Here is a 14,698-nt window from a genome sequence, read left to right as displayed (position 1 = left end):
CGTTCCAAGCAATTTTTAACTTGGATAGAAAAATAATTTAAAAATGCTTTTAAATACGAGTTTAATGAAAAGAATACTGATTTTTACAGAGCGATATTATTTAATTTAACAATTAAGTTAACTGGTTGTTTTCTCGTTAACTATTATTGATATAATAAAATAAATAAAAATAAAATTTACTCGATGGAAAATTTTGAGAGGTACATTCTTCATTTAAATATATATTATGATAAAAATTGTACAAAATATAAAAGTGTCATTGTTATAAAACAATACGTATTAGACTAGCCAACTAACAATTCTCCCTGATCTTTTCTCACGCGTCCGCTGGAGAGTCATCGCGAACAAAATGTTCCACGACGCATGAAATCACGAATAATGGACGTTCCTTACTCTCTTCACTTGACTCTTCAATCACGCGTTCGATAACTCAATGAATCTTACCCATCGATCAGAGGCACTTCAGTGAGAATCCTCCTGATCACGTCCAGCCTTTGCTGGTGTGTAACAGGCGCGGATTGTAGAAGTAATGGTAGACAAAGTCCTCCGAGAAGCAGAGCCGCAACTAGCAACAGGATTGGCGCTAAGACGCGGCATCTTCTACGAGGACTTTCTTCCCTGCAATCTTTGCTGCTTCCGCTGCTGGGGGAGTCTTCGCAGGGCGGTGGTAGTCGCACTGTGCCGTTGCACGGTGCCACGTCTGGCAGTTCTGTTAGGCACGTCGTCTGTAACAAAAATACCGAATTGCTCTTGTTAACCTTAAAATTACTATTTTCACGCCTAAACACCTTTGCGCTACGATTTCTTTCACAGGTACGGTCGTAATTATTTTAAGATGATGAATTTTAATTTCTGTTATGCATATTTTATTTTAATAATGACAGTACTTATGTGAATGAAAATTACCGACGTGGGGTCCATGTGGACTAGCAATGAGTACTGGCATTTATTAGTAATAATATATATAGATATTTGTTTATATTTTATCGTTTTATTAAAATTAGTATAACATAATAATATAATATTATATAAATACGAGAAGAAAATAAGGTTTCCTAATGGTGGGATTTTAGCTTTTGATGACAGAAGAATTAAACTTAATTTAGAAGAACCGATTACCGTTTATTTATCGCTCGTTTATTCGAACAATTTAGATAATGGAGGTCCAGTTGTGATTTCGGATAACCGACGCTGACTATAACTCAATTCGGATAAAACGGATTCTACCGTAATTGATTTCATTTGTAAATTCAACGTACCAGTGCAAAATGGTTAGGTGGCTATTATCGCATCACAGCTAGTTTACAAATGACAAACACTACAGAATTGAATTAACAGTTCAGCAGGCTTATGGTATTCTTTCAAAATATTCGGATAAACGGCGTTCGAAATTGTTCGTATTTCGCCAACCAACGGGTTTCTCTTCGAATTTTGTCTGTGAAATCCATATGGTGACTACAGATTCGCGCTTTATGCGGCAACGCAACTTTGTAAATCGATAACACGCGCACAAACGAAATGCTCGCAGCGAGCCTTTTGATATCCGATAATCTAGGCAAGCACTTCGTCGACAGTTCTTTATTCAGATTCTCTGTATATTATTCTCCATTTGGAAAAACATATGAATGGCACCGGGCAGATACTATTGTAAACGGAGGTTTTTGTGAAAGGGGAAACCGCGATGAAAGGCTTCGCAAATCGCACGATGTCTCGGGGATGTAATTTTGGAACGAGTTCATTTTTATTGTGGTTTTTTAAACGGAAATCTAAAATATTCAAGTCGTTGAATTAATTATGTAAGTAATTCTCAGCATTTTTAATAGAATAAAATCTGTGGAGGGTTAAATATAACAATTATATACGAAAGAAGGCAAATTATGGTATATTTAGATAAATATGCTTAGAATACTATAGTAACTATAATACATTTATAATGACAATTAATATAGTCTCAGTGTCTATTAAAGTAAATATATTATCACGAACTCTTTTATTAAGCCGTAAAAAGGTTGCAAGCAACGGAACCAATTTGAAACCATTTTACTGAAGCCGTGAATGGTCGCAGAAAATGCTTTCAGCGTAATCATTGTTTTGCTTGTAAGAAATTCTTGTTTCTTTAACAGTCCTTCTTGTTTCTTTCTAAATCGCTTGAGTTTCAAGCATCTTGAGTAAGATAATGTGTTTTCTCGTTTGTATTATCAAGTACAAGACTGCGGATTGCATACATTTACGATAAAAATGAACACGCGACATACAAAAGAGTAAAAAAATTCTAAATGAATCTGAAATAATCATTACATTATTTTAAGCAATTGAAATTTCTGGCATGAGACATTTTATATTTTTATCTCTTATACTCGATATAGAATATTTTTAGTTTGCATAACGATGCGCAGTCTAGCGTTAATAATTTTCTTGTTGTACAAATTAAGACGTTGTTGGTTAATTGTTGACGTGGTGCAAACATTAAACAGGTTTTCAGATTTTATAATTTCTCAATGTTCCTGCCCAATCATTTTTAAATCTCAATTGAAAGTTATTCTAATAATATACAGATAAGAAATCGAATTCTTATGATATAATGTAATTTTATTTCATTATTGTAATTAATTATAATAACAATAATAGATAGTAATAATTAAAATAACTCCGTTTCTTTACGAGAAAATATTACAATCTAATAATGTATTGTCCTACAATTTTCTAACATTTTTCCGGTAACGTTGAAATCTTATTCTCACAGAAATCCTGTTTTTATCTGGCAAAATATTGAATCCAACGCTCTCTCTCAACACCTTTCGAAAATGAAATTCTTCTGCGAAACAACTTTACGTTCCGAACAATCGAATAAAATGATCAGCACCTACCAACGTTCCGCCGTTCAAATTCATTTCACAATTAAAATAAAGCAAACGAATTCTCGAATCTTTTCAACCGGGGTCTACTGATAACTACGGCAAACAATGCACTCTCTTATTTATAACGCTAACGAAAGCGTAATTAAAATAATACAGGGATCATTTTGAATATCCCGCGATCCGGTCTGCCACGGGTACAATATTATATGTATAACAAGTATGCCAGCGGTCCGTGCCGCTTTTGTTTCAATTTTGCGACGGAATCAATGCTCCTTAATACCGGGTTAATGGTTTCAAAATTCTGCTTGTGTTCCGGCGCATTATTCGGCGAGCAGCGGCGTTCCGGTTAAAACAAACCGGCCGCGGAAAACATTCGAGATTAAAATACCGCTGGCGCGCGCAAGCACTGCTGTTCCCTTCTCGCGAAGTCAAACAGAGGAGTGCGAATACCCGATACGGGTAAGTGGATTGGGAGAGTTCGAAAGCCAGGCCGGTAACGAGTATTTAACTATCCGTTAAAAAGTGGATTACAGAGGGATGCAGAGCAAAGCGTGGCCTCGCACGAGCAGCACCGGTGGCGGTAGCAGCAGCAGCAGCGGCGGCAGCGGTGGCAGCAGCAGCGGTAGCAAGCAGCAACGGTAGCAGCAGCGAGCAGCAGCTGTTTCACGCCCGTTGAAAAAATATGGCAACCGGCGTAACACTGCCGCACTCTGCCAACGGGATATCTTCCAGGGCGTTCTGCTGAGACGCATTGCAGACACCGTGGAACTTTTCCTCGCACTTATCCGAACTCGCATAAAGTGGAGCAAAACTCGGAGCGGATTTTCCACGCATGTCTTCGACACCCCTCCACGCCGTCGTCCGCCTAACACTCTTAGCCCCGTGGAAACTTTTATCGGGCCGACATGTACAGGGAGAGAGAGAGAGAGAGAGAGAGTTCCACCCTCTAGAACAAGCGACGCGCGATCCCGTGCTGCTTTTATATTTACGAGGCGACGCGTAAACGCGCCTGCTTTTCGGGGCAACGCGCCGTCCTTTCGCGGATCTCGACTTCGCCGAGTTAGGTCATCCGATGGCACGGTGGTACAGGATATTCGCTTTTTGCGGCTTCAATTATTTCGGCGTTCTTCTTTTTTTTTCAAGGTTTATGGTCGCGGTATAGTGGGTCAGCGAATTTGTCTCGGCGCCAGATATAATGTTATGAAGTCGCGGATGTACAGAGTGGCCGGAATGGTTGAGGATGAACCTGTACTGTGGGTCACCGGGGTCAAATAGGTGAGCAATGTTCTTGCGAATGTCTATGTTCGATAGGGCTTTGTTGAAAAGATATAAGTAGTTATAATTTATATAAAAGTTTGTTTGTATAGGTACGATAGAAATGGAAGATCAATTTTGCGAATGCACTTACTATTGTTTTTTATATAGATGGAATATTTGGAGAGTTCGGCGATCATTAATTCGACGAATGTGTTCTTTTTGCAAAGGCAGCAATTTTTGAACATTTTTTACACCTAGACTGTGAATTTTTATGCAAAATAAAAATACCATGTATTGATTGAGATAATGAAGTTATATTGAATTTATTTCGTTCCATAATTATTTGAATAACTAGAATTTAGTACAATAATATTTTTGAATTCTTCAGGTGTATCATTGTTTTGTGTTTGATCAATTCATTTCTCCTAATATTAAAATTTATAATTATTGTGAAATAATTATAATTCCTCATAATTATTTTTACTAATATATTTGAAAAATTCACTTTTAGCTATAAATTACCACTTGCTGAATCATTGTGCGTGAATTGATTTTGATAAAAACGACTCAAATGAAAAGAGCATTATATTATGAGATAAAAATTGTTATCTAACATGATACATTATTGTTTCATGTGTATAATTGTAAGGTTTTATATACTCATTCTTACTAATAACAGATAGAATTGGAATAATCGAAAATTATTTAAGTCGTACAAAGAGAAGTAGATAAAGTGACTGTATCGCAGGCATTAGCGTTGAAACCAGCAGTGCGCTTGCGCGATACCGGAGACCCCTTGAGAATCATTATAATCCACGACTGCTTTATTTTACATCTTAATCTTCTCATTTGATTACAGAGACCTGCACTTGCAGCACAGTTTCTAGATTACGTAACAATGTACAGGGTGTTTGCGAAATTGCGGTGTAACTGGAACGGTGTTGAGTTTACATGACATAACCAGAAAATGGGAGATATATACAGATCTTTGTTCCAAGTGCACTATGAACTTCACAATACATTTAAAATAATTCCTTTTTTTATGTAAGAATATAATTATAGATTGACCAACTTGTCAATATTCTTGTTTCCTTTGCAATTTTCATTTTACAGTTTGTAAATGCATTAAAAGGCATAACGATAGATATAAATTTCTGTTTAGTACTAATCTTTGTATATTACAAACAGAAATTGTTATTTCGCATAGTCTAGTAATGAGTAAATAACCAATTCTTACTTTAGGAAGTTCAATTGAGGATTTTTGTGTACAAGAATAAATGCATTTCTTATGTAATACTTTAGTTATTAATTATAAGATATTATCATTGTATAGTAGGTGCATCGGTTGCATTATTAACTACTAATCTGCGGATTTGATGCATTTCTAAAAATGATGTATTATTTTTGACTCGAAATAGTTATTCAAAAAAAGAAAGAATTTTCTATTGAACTCATGCTATTTGCAGTCTATGAATATTATTTTTATTTTACATAAAGATCCACAGCCTTTTAATTACTCTTTCTCGGATTTACAACAAACTATAAATTTGACGAATTAAACTTCCTTTAGAACGTAATAACGCATTAAATACTTTAGTTTCAATTTTTGAAGTATTATTTTTTAAACTTTAAATATAACTTAAGTAATAATCAAATTGATTACTTATATTATGCATACTTATTGTTTTATATAATTTTGCACTACAAATTTTAATAAAATCGGATGACGCATAGTCAAGGCATAGCCATTAAAGGATGTGAATTCCCAACTTTTACATAAAATCCGTAAAAAACTACAATTCACAGGATCGTAACTCATAATAACGTCAACCGATTTCGACGAAATTTTCGATACACGCATAAGTTACCGAGATCAACGAATCGCATTTTTTACATTTTCGTTCCAGATTCGGACAGAAAAGTTGAAAAACGAGAGACCGTTTCTCTCATTCCAAGTAATAGGAAAATTTAAATAAAAAAAAGTATTTTAGTGACTGTACGGTAAAACAAGTCCCTTTAACACCTAGGAAAAGTTCAAGTCGCGTGGTCCAGTTCTAAAAAAAAAACAGTTACGCCGTTTAAAGAGGTGTTCGCGTACTTTTTCGCCGCGTCGGTGGCAGTTCCACAATTCGCGCGCGCTTTTGACGGAAACGTAAAACTCCACAATTTTGCTAAACACCCGAATTCCTTCCGCGTTGCTCTGTCACCCGGCGAGAATTCATCTCGCGTGCGGTCGCGCAACGATTTCAGAAACACCCCGTACAGCCGGTGTACGGGGGTGGGAGAAGATTAACGAGTCATCGAGTTATACGCACAAATTGTCGGGGCCTTTCACCGCATAGGTAATTTCGTCGGTAACTCTTGCAGTTTAGGGTTGCATTGTAAGCTGGAGAAGGCAAGGAAATCCCGGTTTCATTCGAGCCGAGCTCTCCACCCTCGTGCCTCTCCCGCTCGAGCAGCCCCCCGCCCGCCCCTACCCTCTCGGACCGGCGGTTCTCGGGCTTCTTCTGCATACGTACGTACCACTAGAAACTTCGCATCCCTGTGCATCCGCATTATTGTGCGCCATAAATACAGGAAACTCGCCACTGCTGTATACACGGCCGAAGAGACACAGAGCTGTACGTCAGCCAGATAAAAGTTTCGTCGATGTTCGAAGTGCCAGGTTCTTTCAACTTCGTCGCCTGCCGTATACACCCATCGCGGCCCCCGTCGCCGGAAATCATGATGCAGCCGCGACGGGAACGATTCTTCATACAGAGTTACGGCGTTTTTAATGTAACGTGTATCCACACTATTCTATTAGGTCGTCTGGAAAGTTGCTGCCGTTCCTCGCTGCAATGTCTTTATTATTATTATATCCAAAGAAACGAAATGACCATCGAGTTGGCTGGCTTGCGAGCAGACCTGGGCACGTTCGATACATTATGCGAAATATCCGACATTTTACCTTATTTTATAGTTATTTGTAATAACGGTATTAGAAATAATCTATTATTTTATTTTATAATTATTTCAAGTGCTATTTTGAGTCCTAGACAACAAGTAGTTATTTGAATAGCATTTAAAATAATTATTAGAAGCAATTTCATAAAAATAAAGTTTTTCAACTGAAGCTTTAAGTATGAACAATAATTGTGTTACATTTCTTTGAGCTAATGATACGATAGTTTTATAATAAATATCGCGATATTGTTTTACAAACTCACGTGTATAATCGATGCTACAACGTTGCCCCATTGGCGGTTCCAGAGGGGTCGCGAATGAACAGTCACGCGAATTTAACGCGCCACTCGACGTGTTAATAAATTCATTTATTCAGGCGCCTACCACAATAAAAGCCAAGCGAAATCTCAATAAATGTCCGTTCGTCATTCATATAAAAGAATACAATAAAGGCGCTTTGACTGCCTGGACTTTTGCTATTAGAATATCCGACGGCTTATGTACCACAATTTACATCTTCTTTTGTTTCCAAAGGTAATCGCGCATAGTTAGAGCGTTCTGCGTGCGAGAGAACCTTGATTGATGAATTAACGAAATTCTAGCGGCGTTAGCCTTTTGACGTCAATAGATTTATTGTCGCTCTTCACAATTCAATTTTTAATAGGCACATAAATACCGGGACCTACGACATGCATTTTTTAAATTTTCGTTATAGGTTCAGATAAAATAGTTGAGAAAACATCAGTTTGTAATTCTTTTGTCGCATCAATCAATTGCAATGTTTAAAAATGAGTATTTAGCCATTGTTTAGTAAACTATTCTCTCTAATATACCAAAAATAATTACATTTCTCGGACCAATTATAGAGTAATTATTCTGTTTTCAAAGCTGTACGAATACTAAACGACTGTACGCGTTTGATATAGGAAGTGTGACGGTGGAGAATTAAATAACTGTCTATAGAAGTATTAAACATAGAATTATGGTTTTATAAAACATATTAATGAAATATGGCGTTCGTTGTCTCAAAAACTCTATCAACAACATGTGAGCTTAGTATTATGCACCATAATTCTCTTTCATAACTCATCCTTTTCTAACTGTTTCATTATTTTTTAATCTTTCTTTCATTCAACCACGTCATTGTAAAGCTAATAAAACTATCCCGAAATTATTGGAAGAATTTCAATCTGGTTACGACAGCACATTGCCCCCGTCGTTCATCGTTCCGTCTCCGGGCACGTTAAAATAATCTCGAGTTCTGTTCCAAACTGATCCCAGAGCATCCCCGGAGCGCATGATACTCAAATGAAGCCATCAGCTCGGCGATAATGTGCTCATTTCGAAATCTTTCGGGAGCGAAACCGCGAACTCTCGTTCCGCCGAACTTTCGAAGTTTTGAATGTGCCCTGGCTGTCTTCGTCCGTCCCTTCGAGGTTTCCTGATCCGCCGGATAGCTTCGCGCCGATACTACCGTCCGACCCTCTCCGCAAGCCGCCGCCGCCGCCTCACGGTTACTGCTACTTCCTCTTCCTTGTTACTGGCACATCGCCACGCGTTAACGAGGGAACAAGATGAAACTTCGCCGACAGATATTCCTCGGGCCAGGCTACGGAATTCTCCGTGCACGCTTTGGAAACCGGAATATTCAGCATCGATGTGACATCACGTACACCCTCGCTTCCGGGTTTTCTATGCGGTTGAACCAACCCGTGCTCCTCTGTCCGAGGGCGTGTGGCCGAACAATTTGTGTCCGCGGGTGGCCCAAGTTTCGTTACGGCTGCGAAACTATTCTTCGTTCTGGCCGTTGCTTACTTCGACCCGTTCGTCCCGGAACGTGCGTCCATTAAAAGACACCGGGGAAAGTTCAGTTCGGCGAACTCATTAACTCTCTCAATGTCCAATTTCTGGTATTTATTGCATCCTGGATCTACCATCATTTTTGTAAGTTTTATTAGAATATTAGTACGAGTAATGGAATATCAATTTATATTTATGCAATACGAATACAATACGAAAAATGAGATCAAATAATTTAAAGAGTATTTTTGTGGTTCGTCACATTTTGCTCAGAATTAAACACACGGAAGAATGAAAAATGCAGATCAGATATATAGATGAATACTTTTTCCAAAATATTTCTAAATATTTTATCGTACATCGGTACAGCGTTACTTTTGTTCTATAATTACAATATTTCAAACAAACCGCAGTTTTAATAGCCCAATCCTACGAATTCGGTTAGGTGGGTAGATTACATGTTACATTTGACTTTTAGTAAACGTATTTTATAAAACTTTGCCAATTACGTGTTAAGATGTGTCCCATTTTCGGAAATGTGTGTCAACATCGCTCAGGCATCGGGGCAGGCGAGTAAAGGCGAAATAATTACTGCATCGTAATTATTCACAGTTATAACTTTATCCACTTATCAGAGCGTACTAACCCTTGTGGCAACATTCAGAAAGTTTCCACGGTTGCATTGCGGCCTCCAATTTGTTGCATGAAAACGTTCATTGTTCTGGCCCGCCTGATATTTTTTCGCATGCCAGTCGCTTCTTATAATCAACGACGAAACATTGCAAAAAAACGCGGAAGTCGTATCCGTTACCACCGCTACGAAGCGGGTTTAAATGATTAAACTCACCTCTAATTGACGAATAATTAATCGGATGAAACGAAAAATTTTGTCGATAATAACGAAATTATCAAGGGCGTTGCTGCAGCGTATAAATAAATTATATTTGCGTAGCGATTGTAAACAAAAGGAATTTGAATAATGGAATACTGTGTACACGCTGCTATACGAAACTGTTTACAATTCATTTGCATGTGAATTAGAGTCGAAACTTGTTGCTGGCGCCATTCTTTCTCCGCGAAATTGTAACAGTTTGAATGTCAACAATTTCGCGAATGTTTTATTCATCACGAAAATATTTGTTTTCGTTTACGCCCCGCCGGTGAATTCGCCTGCGAGGGAGTCGTTCTTAATTTTTTTTTACACGCCTGTCCCTCCCCCGGTAATCCTCGGTTGGTTAATCATTTTTTGTTTATACAGTTCGCCGTCGGTCTTTTTTTTTTTGTCGACCATCGACTGTTACGGTAATTAAGGAACGGTCGTCGGCGGACTCGTAAATGGTTATTAAAGGCCCACGTGTTACCGTCGTTATAGAGTTTCCGCGAAGGTAGATTCATTAATTAAAAATTCTTTAAAACTAGTTTCTATGGTTGAACTTGTGGTGCCCGCGGGACATTCGCCGAACTCAACCGTAAAACGGGGGCGACATGCAAAGGGACTCTGTGTACAGAAACTTCGATCATCTGCTAATTCTTTTATGAGCTTCTAAGTTCTTTTTTTTTTTCGTAAAAGTTGGACATTTCCGGGGATGCCGCGGGGATATTAAAATGGCTTGTTATTCAATTATTTCCCGTCTTACGAGATTCAATTTTCCCTGCAATTTATTACGTCAATTTAAAGTTCGCACAGTTTTATTTTTTAATACACGATATCTTTTATGTCGAGTATAAGCACTAGAATTTAAATAAAATATTCGTTGCAAATCAAATGTGATGTCTAAAATTTAAGTCAATTTTGCGTTATGTATTAATTATATTATTCTCTACAATAATTCTGGTATTACACTATTGTTCTTGCTTACTACATATATATTCTCTAATTATGGTACTTCAGCATTGAAAATAACAAAATATATAACCTCATAGAATCTCATAAAATCTCATAAAATAAAATATTTTAAAACTTAAAATTTGAAACATTTTAAATATTATTTGAAATATAAAATATGTAAAATATAATATTCTAAAATAAATTACTTGGAGTATTTCGCTATCGTTAATCAAATAAATATAAGACAGAAAATTAATCAGAAATATTATCCGACTTCTCAATGAACAAAAAGGTTCTAGTTTTTCATTTAATATACCTTCTTGTAACATAGTCTAACTTGGAAATTGTTTGTTGAGCGACGCTTAACATCTTTTGTACCGACCCGCGGACAATGTAATGGATCTTGGTTCAAAATCGTCTTCAGAACATCATCATCGGCTTTGGACGGCCTTCCGGAACGGGGTTCATCTTCTTAGCTCAAACTTCTACCACTGAACTTCGCAAACGATCACCGACATGTTCTTTCCAAAACAGCACTTTTGCCAAACTCGCGATATAAATTCTCCGCCGCTTTTGCGGCCCCATTTCCTCGCTGCAATTCGTGTAGTATGCAGCGAGGAAAATGCATCCTGTCAATCGACGTCTTCGCCTAACATCCCCTACGCATGAGGTCCCCTAACAAACGGCCTTCATTGTCAGCCAAAGTTTTTTTACACGCCGTAGGTGACACAAGTTGATTTACATAAAAACTTTGTGACAAAATTAATACGGTTTCGAACCTGAAATTGTTCTAACATGATGTTTAACAATTATAATAATACGTAGCCATGATTTTTTCTTTTACGATGAGATGTCGTCGTTTAATTTTTGTTGTGACAATTCTGTAAATATCTATTTGGAAACATTACTGTTATTATTTGTTAATAACATGCGCGACGAGGAAATTGCGGAGCTTCGTTAAGAATAAACATTTATTAATACAATCAATAATGAGATCGAGTTTCCAAAATTTTCTGATATTTTCACCGTGCTGTGTTTCACTGGCCCTTGTTTCCTGTGTATATAAATTCCAGAGTTCAATAATAAGCTATTAAAAGACTGCATTTGCACCAGAGTTGGGCATTGTTCCAAATGCTTCGAATAAACATTTATCTAGAACAATTGTTCGCACGAATTCTTTTTAGTCGAATATATCATACGAACAACAATCTTCCATTATTCGCCCGAAATTATTCTATTTATTTACTTGAATAATCTCTCATTTATTACTCAAATAATTCTTCGAATAAATTATTCAAACATAATTAAAAAAAATTTAATATAGAAGAAATTAATCAATAAACCAAGAAAAAACACGGTATTCTATAATTTTCATTCTAATCGATCATTTCCTGAATTAATACCCCTACAAATAAATTCTTCGAATAACAAATAATTTCTTCGAATAACAAATAAATTCTTTCTTACTCGAACGAAATCTTTTCTAAATTATTATCTAAAGAGATTTTTATTCGTTCGAACATTTTATACGGCAATAACGAATCAAATTCTATCCTTATCTCTTGCGTGTCATCCGAACAAAGTTTGCTGCGACGCTGATTCGCGCGATACGACCAAGCAACCAAATGACCAGAAATTTTTGGCGCAGCCGGCCACGTCTATCGCTATTTGAATACATCTAACGGCAGTAGAGCAAAATCACGAAACTGCCGGAACTTTCCGACTGATCCAATAATATGCAGCACGAGAAATCGGTTTCAGCGCAATAGTTTCCGCTGTACTCGTTCCTAATTGATTACGTAGTTCGAGGAACAGATAGCAACTCGGCGCTCGTCCGGAATCAGGGAAATCTACGAAATTTCATCGAATCCCTCGCAGGGCTTTTGCCTGTTGTCCCTCGAGAAGGCAATATTATGGAAAGTAGAGCAAAGATTAAAGGCCTGGGCGAGGGGTGGGGGAGGGGGAAGGGCGCGCGCGCGGATATGAGAGACGATATCTCATTCGAGTGTCTGCGATTCGCACAAAGGGATGTAAGGCTACGGCGGAAGGTGCGCTCGCCAGTTAATGGAACTAAGAACCATGCGAATCTGTTAAGTCTGGCAAAGGTTTCCCGCTTTGATCCATCAGCTGCACGTACTTCCGGTCTTTAGCCGTCTAAACGTATTAGTTGCCGCTTGTCGTGCGTTCGCGTGTTGTCCGTTCGTTGGTCGCTGTCTTTGTACGGTTCCCCGAAGTCGTTATTAATACCTTTTACTGAATGCTGCCCACCCCGAACGCGACAGTGTACTCTTTATTTTTATTTTCCATAATCTCGAACAACATATTATTTTATCTTACAATGATCGCTTTAGAAACAGTTAATATTGTGAGAAATATTATTTTAAATATCGCGTTATTTTATTTTATAATTAAATGATTACCCGGTTATAAGAAACAATTATTTGGAGAATAACACCCGTCTTGCATTTATGATGCCATGGACGGATGATCTTTCAAAGACGAACCGTTTGAAGACGAAATTCTGCTCGAGGTAAGCTGCTTTAATGAACTTAATAAAAATGGCAGCTAATTAAATTGCCTCGACTCAGATCGCAAACGTGTACCCGGCGCAACTCTTCGAAGCCGTAGTAGTCCCTAATAAATGACTAAAGTGAAACATAAGCAGTTGACTGCATCAACAACTCGGTACGGAACGTAGCAGGAAGCCAACAAATAACAAACGTCTTGGAACATTTCGAAAGTTCTTCGTCGCGGGCAATCTTCGTCGGGCAAACATAGACTTGCCGAGCTAGCCAGCTATAATTTCGTCAATTCGAAAGATACGACCGTGGAACTTGGGGCTAGCACAGAATCTGAACAAGTTCTTGCATCGGACAGTACGATTCGAGTGAAACCGGTCGAAGATCGACGCAGAGAGAGAGAGCCGCAGATAGTTGAGGAGCTAAATCTCGCTCGGATGAATTCGCGGGATTCCGGTGAACCGAGGGACCACCCGGTCGATAGTTTTCAGGAGGTCGCGCTACCCAAGGTTACTGTTCGGGGAACACATCGGCGAAGCGCCGGAAGTTCGCCGTCTCTCGGATGGCGCCGTCGTAAACGACGAGTCTCCATAATAGTTCGACGACGATAACTCATGTCTCCGCGCCATTTGTCCGACTTAAACCGCGGCGAGCGACCGGCAAACAGCGTCTCCCCCGGTCCATCGCTAAGGCCAGACACCTTTTGCTCTACCCGTTCGCTTTCCCGCACGTAGACGCACCGACACACCACGGCGCCACCCCTCCCGGACTATGGCCGGGGTAGCGCACCCGGCGCGGCGTTCGCGGCAGGGAGAATGAACGGGAAGAGGACTTGAAAGCCAAGCGAACCCACCTAGTCCGAGGCCGAGCGTGCATTGTCAAGTTTTCGTATAAATTTCTCCTCGACGTAAATTCAAAGCTCGCCGCCGGCGCACAAAGCCGGCCTCGAAGGGGTAGCTGAGACAGAGCACGGGCGCGAGAAGGGGTTGAACGGAACGGTGGGACGAGCCGGGGAAGGATGAGCCACCACGCGCAGGGGGTAGTTTCAAGTCCCTCTCCTTCCTTCGCCTACGCCCCCCCCTCTCTCTCTCTCTCTCTCTCTCTGTAGTCTTTATCTCCGGCTGTCTGCTCGTTCTCTTAATTCTGGAGCGATTAACGATCCACGATGGCGAGAAATTAGTCCTGCTTGTTTTCATTCCTAGCCTCAGACCAGTCGCCCAACCCCCCTCTTTCTCTATCTCCTCTTCTCGTGCTTCTCGTTCAGACTGTTACTCCTTTCCAAATCAGACATTCCTCGGCACATATTCGCGAAACAATTCATCGAAATAATTCATCGAAATTGAGATACGGAGAAGGAATTGTCATTTTTACTTTTTTAAGCTACAGTCACGAGCAGATGTTTATTGTTGGTAATAGGGTATTACCAACCCTAATAAGCGTGGAGCTGGAAATTGTGGGGCGATCAATTGCTGTGCCTTTTTGCTGCTGTA

The 14,698-nt window shown here is 39.0% G+C and overlaps 1 protein-coding gene across 1 annotated transcript in view; it reads right to left on the bottom strand.

Annotated features, from left to right (window-relative positions):
* LOC144468457 (dipeptidase 1) overlaps positions 1-14,698 on the bottom strand; it is a 185,655-nt gene that overhangs the window by 87,472 nt on the left and 83,485 nt on the right. The window contains exon 3 of the mRNA XM_078177922.1: positions 445-725. Coding sequence (XP_078034048.1) covers positions 445-725 — 281 coding nt within the window. The remainder of the gene's footprint in view (positions 1-444; positions 726-14,698) is intronic.

This window comes from Augochlora pura, chromosome 4 (genome assembly GCF_028453695.1).
Source record: "Augochlora pura isolate Apur16 chromosome 4, APUR_v2.2.1, whole genome shotgun sequence".
NCBI lineage: Eukaryota > Metazoa > Arthropoda > Insecta > Hymenoptera > Halictidae > Augochlora > Augochlora pura.
Note: the sequence above shows the minus strand (reverse complement) of the source record. Positions and strands in the feature narration are given on the sequence as shown.